Below are 9,234 nucleotides of genomic sequence, written 5' to 3'. Positions count from 1 at the left end.
AAATAAAATTGTTCCAAATTTGGTAAAAGTGCTTTTCCTTTAAAAATATGGCACGAGAATTAAGACTTAGGAGAGCCTTGTTGATAACGCCAAAATGACGAGAGAAATCAAAGCTTACACTATACATCTTATATGAATTCTCTCGTCACTTCATCTTTAATAATCCCATTATGACTCAAGTGCTTCTTTTTCCTCTTAATACTTTATTTGGGTTGCAATATTGCAAAATATTGATTCATCTAATGTCTGTTTTCAAATTTTCAATTTTGTAGATTAGTTGATCTTATGTTTAATTTTTTAGCATAATTATCGAACACTACTTTCATCTCTAAAATAAAAAACTATTTTAATTATCATTGAACTAAAATTATGATAACAAGTTAATTACATATTTTAACCGTTAGAAGTACATATTATTACAATATAAGTTCCAAATAATATAGATATGAGTTAAGTCTAGAGATCAAACACTCTACAAATATATTAGGTAAGTTGAGCTAAGCATTTTGAATTACATTTGATTGATTCATTAATTTAGTTCGAATCCCTTCTCTATATAATCAAATAGGTCTAGCTTGACTTTTGTTTGCTCAATAATCGATAAAATATGAAATTGCAGTCGGTGACAAACTAAGAATATGCTATTTAAAGTGTGTTAAATATTTTTTCTTTTTGTGAATACAATATATTTTAATGTAGGAAAGTGTATGAAATGTATCAAATCTATATTGAGTTTTGGTTCTGACCCTCATTTTTAAAACTTATTTTACCGAATGGACTCGAGAAAAAGAACGATAAAAATCCAATAAAGGATCATTAGTAGAAAAGCCCACTAAAATTGATTGGGCTAGCTTTGCCTCGAGTGACTCGCCTCTGCAGTCCACCAGCGTCTTTTTTCTTAGACAAAGACGATGACCGTCTCAGAAACTGGATAAGCAAAAACGCCGCCTCCATTTTTACACTCTGTAAGCTTCCCGCTCTCTCAATCTCTCGTCTTTTGCAAATTCCTCGATCTCTCCCCTTCCATAGACTGAAATACTAAGACCCCATTGACATCCATTTCTTTAATTTATTGACATTGGACTAAAATGGTGTTCTAAACATCAAACCCTTTTGTCTCCTTCCAGTTGAAGGTGGAGAATGGATTTAACCTTGCCTGCAAAGCATTACACAGATGGGTTCTGTTTGTTTCACCGTCACACCGCCAAAAACCGCGACCGTAGAGTTATGGCCAAAGGAAGGGTTTCGTCGGAGACTAATTCTTTAAGGCTTCATGCGGGAGAAAAAGGTCGGTTTTTTGTTATTCCTTCTTATGGTTCTGAAGAACAACTTGTCCGTGCGGTTCCGAGGGTGGATACTTTTAGTTCCAATGGTAGATTGTCACATGGGGAGAAAAATCTTCATACCCATTTGAATGGTTCCAGTTCTTCATCATCTTCATATTCGAATCATTCGCAGAGTTCCGAGGAAGTCGAGAACAACAATCATCTTCGTCGATTGGTAAGAAATGGGGAATTGGAAGAAGGGTTTAAATTTCTAGAAGATATGGTTTGTCGTGGTGATATTCCTGATATAATAGCTTGTACTAGTTTGATTCGTGGTTTGTGCAAAACTGGAAAAACTTGGAAGGCAACTCGTGTAATGGAAATTTTAGAAGATTCTGGTGCTGTTCCTGATGTGATAACTTACAATGTTCTTATCAGTGGTTACTGTAAAACGGGTGAAATTGGCAGTGCTTTACAACTTTTAGATCGAATGAGTGTTTCTCCTGATGTTGTCACATACAATACAATCTTGCGTACACTCTGTGACAGTGGTAAGTTGAAGGAAGCAATGGAAGTTCTGGATCGACAGATGCAGAGAGAGTGTTATCCTGATGTAATAACCTATACTATTTTGATTGAAGCAACTTGTAAAGAGAGTGGAGTTGGACAGGCAATGAAATTGTTGGATGAAATGAGGGACAAAGGATGTAAACCTGATGTTGTTACTTATAATGTTCTTATTAATGGGATTTGTAAGGAAGGAAGGTTAGATGAAGCTATTAGGTTCTTGAATCACATGCCTTCTTATGGTTGCCAACCTAATGTAATCACTCATAACATTATTCTGCGTAGCATGTGTAGTACAGGAAGGTGGATGGATGCCGAGAAGTTCTTGGCCGAGATGATTCGGAAGGGTTGTTCACCTAGTGTTGTTACTTTCAATATCCTGATTAATTTCTTATGTCGAAAGGGGTTAATTGGTCGAGCAATCGATGTTTTGGAGAAGATGCCTCAGCATGGATGTACTCCAAATTCCTTGAGTTACAACCCTTTGCTCCATGCATTATGCAAAGATAAGAAGATGGAACGAGCGATTGAGTATTTGGATATCATGGTTTCTAGAGGTTGTTATCCAGATATTGTGACGTACAATACTCTATTGACAGCATTGTGTAAAGATGGGAAGGTAGACGTCGCGGTTGAGATACTGAATCAACTTGGTAGCAAAGGCTGCTCTCCTGTTTTGATTACATACAATACAGTCATTGATGGGTTGTCAAAGGTAGGTAAAACAGACGATGCCATAAAACTTCTAGATGAGATGAAGGGAAAAGGACTCAAACCCGATATAATTACATACTCCACGCTTGTTGGTGGGCTGAGCAGAGAAGGAAAAGTTGATGAAGCAATTGCTTTTTTTCACGATTTAGAAGAAATGGGTGTGAAACCAAATGCTATCACATATAACTCTATCATGTTAGGACTCTGTAAGGCTCGACAAACTGTACGAGCCATCGATTTCTTGGCGTACATGGTTGCCAGAGGATGTAAACCGACCGAGACTTCATACATGATTCTTATTGAAGGATTGGCTTATGAAGGTTTAGCCAAGGAGGCATTGGAATTGCTTAATGAATTATGCTCTAGAGGAGTTGTGAAGAAGAGTTCTGCAGAGCAAGTGGTTGTCAAAAATACCTTTTAATGTTTTTTTTATTTTTTATTTTTTGCTTCACTTGTTGTTTAATGGCCTTGGATCTCATCGTGAAATCTTCGTAGGTGTGGGATTTTTTATGATCTTAGAGCCAAATTATGTTTATCATCTCTGGGGTAATGGGTGGAATCCAAATCAATTTTGTAAGATAAAATGCTCAACTTGAGTAGTTTTGTAGTATACATCAGATTTGATTGAAGCCAACTGTTCTTTGTTAATCTGCATTTTGCATTGCTTTCAATGGAGAGTTCCTCCATTGATTTAAGCTGGATTTTCCATTTTTCTACTTTCAAGGTCAGTTTTTCAGTTAAGATAATGAATATAAACAATTTTTATTATTTAAAAATGTGGAGAAAGAAAGTCATCTTAAATTCAATGTTTTTTTTAAGGTTAAGAAAAATCAATCAAATTGAACTCTCAGCCAATAAGGGCTAATCAACTAAAACCTGTCCCTGAAGATCAAGAAGCTATGGATTCGTATCTCCAAATCGAACTTTCACAACTCTCACCCCCAATTTATACTAAAGAAGATTGGACTTTCATTGTTAAGTTAATTTCGAACATTCATATGAATACTTCTGTTTTCTATTAAGTCTCAAAATGATGAGTTTTTTTTAGAGGTGAATTTAAATGAAATCAAACAAAAGTAATAATAATTAAATAATTAAAACTTGAATGGATATATTCACAAGTTTAATATTAATGATTTAAAGCCATAAAAACGTATCTATAAAAACATATTTTAAAAAAGTTTTTGGAGTGTTTGAGAACAGCAAATTATTATAACAAATCAGTTATTATAATTCTAATTATTTTATTTTCACTAATTATCTTAGTAATTAGAAGCGATTATAATTAAGTGATTAAGATATTCTAATTATTTTATTTTCACTAATTATCTTAGTAATTAAAAGCGATTATAATTAAGTGATTAAGATAGTATATGTTTGAGGTGTGAATTATAAACTTGCTTTAACAAAAAAATAAATACGGTAACAAATTGAATTTTTTTAATAGTATTTATCGTAGCTAAAATTGAAAATTTTAAAATAAGATTTACTAGTTATTCGAAGATTTTTAAACAATATTTACTTTAGCAAAGTGTGCTATTGATTATAATCTGATGGAACCCTTGCCTCAAACATCCCATTTGTTTTCATCTCAAGCAATATGATAAAATAAACATCCCATTTGTTTTCATCTCAAGCAATATGATAAAATGCACATCAAGGTTATATAACCTTTCCAACCGAAACCGAATCCACCTCGTTGAAGAGATTGATGACATCTAAAGCATCAAACCCAACTACTGTTATAGTCTAGGATTTTTAGTAGCAGAAAATTCAAAGTTAAGGTTTAAAAATTTGACCCTATAGATATATATATAAAATAGGTTTTCACATTTGAAAATGGACATAATAATATAAAAACCAAACCCGCCTAAAGCAAAAAGCCAGAAACTGGCCAACCTGACACAAAAAGCCAATTTATCAGTCTCAATTAAACAGAATCCACCAACATTACTATACATGTGGCTCTGACCCCAAATCCCATTTGAAAAAACAAAAAAAGTTACACCAATAACAGTTCCTAATCATTTAGACAAACTGTCCACCATTCTTCTAGTCCTCCATAAAAGCACCTTAATGGAGGGCCACTCTTTAAAATGCCATATTCCCATTGGTTGTGTTCAACCAATAAAACTGAGTATAGAGTGTGGGGGATATGATATCAGAACTTGAGATCAAGCAAATATGAAGCTAAAAAGTGTTCTTCATTCTGATTCTTTTTTAGAGTAAAAAAAAGAAAGTCCACCCTCGGTCAAGAAAAGAAAGAAGAAGAAAAAACCCACCAATATATATTTTTTTTTTAACTTCAGAATTCAAGATCAAGTTGTTAGTCTGAGTACAAGACGGCATCATTCACAGACTAATGCATGCGTTTAATTTTTCCAGATTCACACATTTTAAAACATAGCATAAAGTAAATGACATTTGAAGCCCACCTCCTCCCCCCACCATTCACAAGCACAGGACAGGTCGAGCTTATGATGCCCTTCTATGACTCATCTAACTGGTCCTGCAACAATTCAACATAATTCACTTGTGTTAATGCCCTCCTAAGACAAGGGATTAGAGGCTGCAGTTTGTTCATTCTGAGGGTTTCTTTTGAGAATGTTTCTATTTTGTCGGTAGATTCCAAAATGTTAATTGTATTTGGTTTTAAAACTTCAAGTTTGGAGTTGTTTTCATTTAGTCTCTAAATTTCAAAATTTACATTTTTTCCTTTGTTTTTTTTACTAAACACTCATTTAAAATAATTAAATTAGTACTCATTAATTTTTTATCACCGCTAAAATTAGTTAAGATGCTCAAATTATAATAATTTTTAAAAATTAACTAAAAGCTAATGTGTTGGACATCAAAAGTGAGTTTTAGTGAAAACTTGGTAAAAAGTGTAAAGGTTGAAATTATGGACTAAATGGAAACTAAACTCAAAATCGTTTTGAAACCAACGACCCAAACTTATATTATACCAAGGAACCAAAAGGGTATGTTCCTCTTTTTTTTTTCAGGGTGGATGGTGTTCACTGACCTGCGCATCTGAAGTCCAGAGAGTGAGGTTGTCCCTCAATAGTTGCATGATGAGGGTACTGTCCTTGTATGATTCTTCACCCAGAGTGTCCAGCTCAGCAATGGCTTCCTCAAATGCCTGATCAGAGGAGTATGGAATGATGAGTAACACACGAAAGAAAGATGGGGAAAGCATACTTCTTGTAAGTGCAAGTCGCTAACTTTACAACAGTGCAGTTCCATGCATTTTTTCAGCAAAAGGGGATATGGAAATGAACCAAAAGACTCGTGAAAATGTTAACATGGGCAATTGGATTAAAAGAATCAAAGAGTCAATCAACATACAAATTATTTAATGGGACCATCACGATGTAATTGATAGTTATTCACTGTAAGATGTACAGAAGATAATACTTCATTTGAATCTAGAAATAATTAGAGGGCATGCAAATTTTTTTAGAATATATGGCTAACATCAATCCAAATCAGTCCAATGATATATACCCTCTTCTCAAGACTACATATTAATTTGGGTTAGAAATCTGCGGAGACAAGTCATGTTACAAACCCTTCTGGTTGAAATGAAATATTTGAAAAGAGGGCCCTCAGGCAGTTTTTTGTTCTTTTTGGAATAGATTCCTTCACTGTTTCTTTAATATATATATATATTTATGTGAAAGAGAGAGAGAGAGAGAGCAATAGATATCTACTAAAAATTCAATCGAATAAAGAGGTGAACCATAAGAGCAATTACTAGCGCCATTTTTTTTTAAATCTAATCCAACGGGTTATTATGAAATAGCCCCATTGAATAATGTTTTTTTCCAAACACAGTGCAGTAAGGTTAGTTAATACCAAAGTCAGCCAGTAGTTTCAATCTATGATTGAATTCTTGCAAAGGGAGATGGATCAATGATTCACATTCAGTCACAGATCCAATCAACTTCTGTAGACATATTCCACACTAAATGACAATACTTCAATATTAAGCATGATGCACAGTGGTTTAAGCAAAGAAACAATAGCATGTATGACATTACGGCAATTCCTGAAAGCTGAAACTAAAGAGCAAAAGAATGACACAAAGAAACAATGCAACAGTGTTAACTGTGAACTATCTGAACCATTGGTCAAAGAAGATGCAAATTAAGCAAACGTGTCCAAATCTGCATATGCAAGCCTACAATTGTAAGATCCACGTAAAACTGTTTCACATGTACAGTAGTGTTCATGCCTGCAAATTAGTGATCCTAGACAAGCGATAAACAAAGAAGTCAAGTTTAAGGACGAAGGTCCCTTTTGCCAAGTGCCAACACATAAAAAAATTAACGTAAAGACAGCAGTTTGACCAAGTCGCACCAGTAATAGTACTACCTGACACAATTTCTCACAAACAGTTTGATAAGCCAGAAAAAAAATATACAATATGACAAAGATCTACAAAAGGAGGCCCCAGTGAGAAAAGCAAAAGTGTGCTGGAATCAACTCATTTCTTCTCGGTGACAAAAACAAAGAGAAATGATATACAATAGAAATGCCACATGAAGGATCAAACTTACCTCCTTGGCCATGCTACATGCTTTATCGGACTGATTCAGAATCTCGAAGTAAAACACAGAGAAATTGAGTGCCAGCCCCAGCCTTATCGGATGAGTGGGAGCAAGATCCGCAACTGCGACGTCCTTCATAGCATAAAATCCAACAAGTGGAAAATCAGCATTCAGAATAGTCCAATCTCAAGCACCTATATTACAGAAATGAAAGATCCTAATATCTTTTCATTCAATTTATTAAAATAAACCGTTAAAAGAGTTTGGCATGGAAATGGTCTGTTGGAGACTGGAGATCCCACGAGAAAAACAACGAAAAACAGAGTAATAAAGAAAAATCGCCTTCAATTTGAAACCCATCGGAATAGGCTAAATCAAGATTTCATTTCTACAAGGAAAGAAGTATGTAACATAGAACACGGAAACACAACAACAGTAAAAGATGGATCAGATAAGTAGGGATGTTCCGTAGCGATACTAAATCAGTATTCGAAGTCAATTCACTAGTTAAATGTTCAACCTCACATGTCCATAAAGGCAGCACCAATTCAAAAATATCTCACTAATACCAAAAAAAAGTAAAAAGAAAAGGCGAGCCACAAATACCTGAGCAGCCCTATAAGCCAGCATAGTATCCTCAGCAGCAGCTTTCCTCTCATCTCCAACCTTAAACTCCGCCAAATACCTATGGTAATCCCCTTTCATCTTCAAGTAGAAGACCTTAGACTCACTAGCAGAGGCAGATGGAATAAGATTCGAGTCCAAAAGCTGCAAAATACTCGCGCAGACATCGGAAAGCTCAGACTCAACCTTTGATCTATAATCTTTAACAAGCACAACATGCTCTTCATTCTTACGACTCTCCTCCTTTTGCTCGATGGAAGAAACAATCCGCCAAGCAGCTCGAAGTGACCCAATCACGTTCTTGTAAGCCACAGAGAGAAGATTTCGCTCCTCAACAGATAGCTCTGAGCCGGGTGTTGAACCAAGAACAAGTTTCTGCATGAACTGAACCATCTCCTCATATCTTTCCGCCTGCTCAGCAAGCTTCGCTAGGTACACGTATTGCTCGCGAGACAGATTTTCCGGCACGGCGGCGGCCATTATCGAACTCCGGCGAGCAGAAGAAAAATAATACCAAGAGAAAAGAAAAAAGGGATTTGCGTTTTCGCCGTTTGGTAAAGATGCGCGGGCGGCCTTAAAAGCCAAATAAATAAATAAATAAATAAATAAAAGAAAAAAAAGAGCTGTGGTAGTATACGACGAATGTAGAATAAGGGGTGAAGGAGAGCCGTTGGATTAAAGTATGGGGACGATGAGATCGAGGTGATTGAGGAGGGATTGCCAGCTAATGTAAAACGCAAGGAGAGAGAAAGTTAACACATCTTTTTCTATTTTTAATAATTTCAATCATGTTGTGAGGTAGCGTTTTAATTAATTTCTAATTATTAATACGTCCATGAGAGGAAAAGCCACGACATTTCCACGTCATATATTTATATATGTATATATACAATTTACTTTAAGATTATCATATTTTTATTCAATATTAAATTTAAAAACACCTCTAAGAAAACAATAAATATTCGCTTATTAGCTGTTAATAAATTGATGGGAGGGAAGGACTAAGGATATTGAATATTTATGGAATATTGATCGACTTTTTAATGAAGATTCCTTCTATTTCAAAATAAATAAATTACTTCTAATTATTTCATTTTTCTTTTTCTGTTTTCTTCCTTCAGTTTTCAAAAAGAAAAAAATTAATTCAATTCATTTACTTTAAAATTTATCCACATTTATTCTCGGTATCTCCATTTCAACTTTACTCTTCTGTGTTCACTCTCAAACATAGAAAATTGATTTTTATCAAAATTAATTGAATAATAATAATAATTTTCATGCAAAAAGTGTAAAAACATTTTTGTAGATAATAAAAATCGAAGACTAATTTAAGATTTATAAAATATACATGGACTAAAATTTAGAGAATAGGAATGACTCATTCATAGGAGAAGAAAATGTATACATGTTGACTACATTCATTTCATAAAGTAATTTCCTTTACATGAAAATAACTGAAAATGAAAACGTAAAGTACAAATAAAAGGGCATCTTTAATGACCTAACGAGTC

The 9,234-nt window shown here is 34.4% G+C and overlaps 2 protein-coding genes across 2 annotated transcripts; one reads left to right on the top strand and one right to left on the bottom strand.

The window, feature by feature from the left end:
• Positions 1-832: 832 nt before the first annotated feature.
• LOC105434655 (pentatricopeptide repeat-containing protein At1g09900) lies at positions 833-3,194 on the top strand. Its single transcript, XM_011651401.2, has 2 exons — positions 833-965; positions 1,128-3,194. Exon 2 carries the CDS (start codon positions 1,141-1,143, stop codon positions 2,965-2,967), a length of 1,827 nt encoding a protein of 608 aa, XP_011649703.1. The 5' UTR covers positions 833-965; positions 1,128-1,140; the 3' UTR covers positions 2,968-3,194.
• A 1,613-nt stretch (positions 3,195-4,807) lies between these two features.
• LOC101222827 (14-3-3 protein 10) lies at positions 4,808-8,290 on the bottom strand. Its single transcript, XM_004148365.3, has 4 exons — positions 7,706-8,290; positions 7,109-7,231; positions 5,572-5,688; positions 4,808-5,055 (listed from the first exon to the last, which is right to left on the bottom strand). The coding sequence occupies exons 1-4, from the start codon at positions 8,201-8,203 to the stop codon at positions 5,035-5,037; spliced, it is 759 nt and encodes a 252-aa protein (XP_004148413.1). The 5' UTR covers positions 8,204-8,290; the 3' UTR covers positions 4,808-5,034.
• Between the last annotated feature and the right edge of the window lie 944 nt (positions 8,291-9,234).

This window comes from Cucumis sativus, chromosome 2 (assembly GCF_000004075.3).
Source record: "Cucumis sativus cultivar 9930 chromosome 2, Cucumber_9930_V3, whole genome shotgun sequence".
Lineage (NCBI taxonomy): Eukaryota > Viridiplantae > Streptophyta > Magnoliopsida > Cucurbitales > Cucurbitaceae > Cucumis > Cucumis sativus.
The sequence above is the reverse complement of the archived record's forward strand: the minus strand, read 5'-3'. Positions and strand labels throughout refer to the sequence as shown.

Excerpts from the sequence above, each read along its gene's own strand:
- LOC101222827 (XM_004148365.3), bottom strand. The coding sequence starts at position 8,203 with ATGGCCGCCGCCGTGCCGGAAAATCTGTCTCGCGAGCAATACGTGTAC. Across the intron at positions 5,689-7,108 it reads CATGTAGCATGGCCAAGGAG|GCATTTGAGGAAGCCATTGC; the intron begins GTAAGTTTGATC and ends TCCTCTGATCAG. Across the intron at positions 5,056-5,571 it reads TCTGGACTTCAGATGCGCAG|GACCAGTTAGATGAGTCATA; the intron begins GTCAGTGAACAC and ends GAATTGTTGCAG.
- LOC105434655 (XM_011651401.2), top strand. The coding sequence starts at position 1,141 with ATGGATTTAACCTTGCCTGCAAAGCATTACACAGATGGGTTCTGTTTG.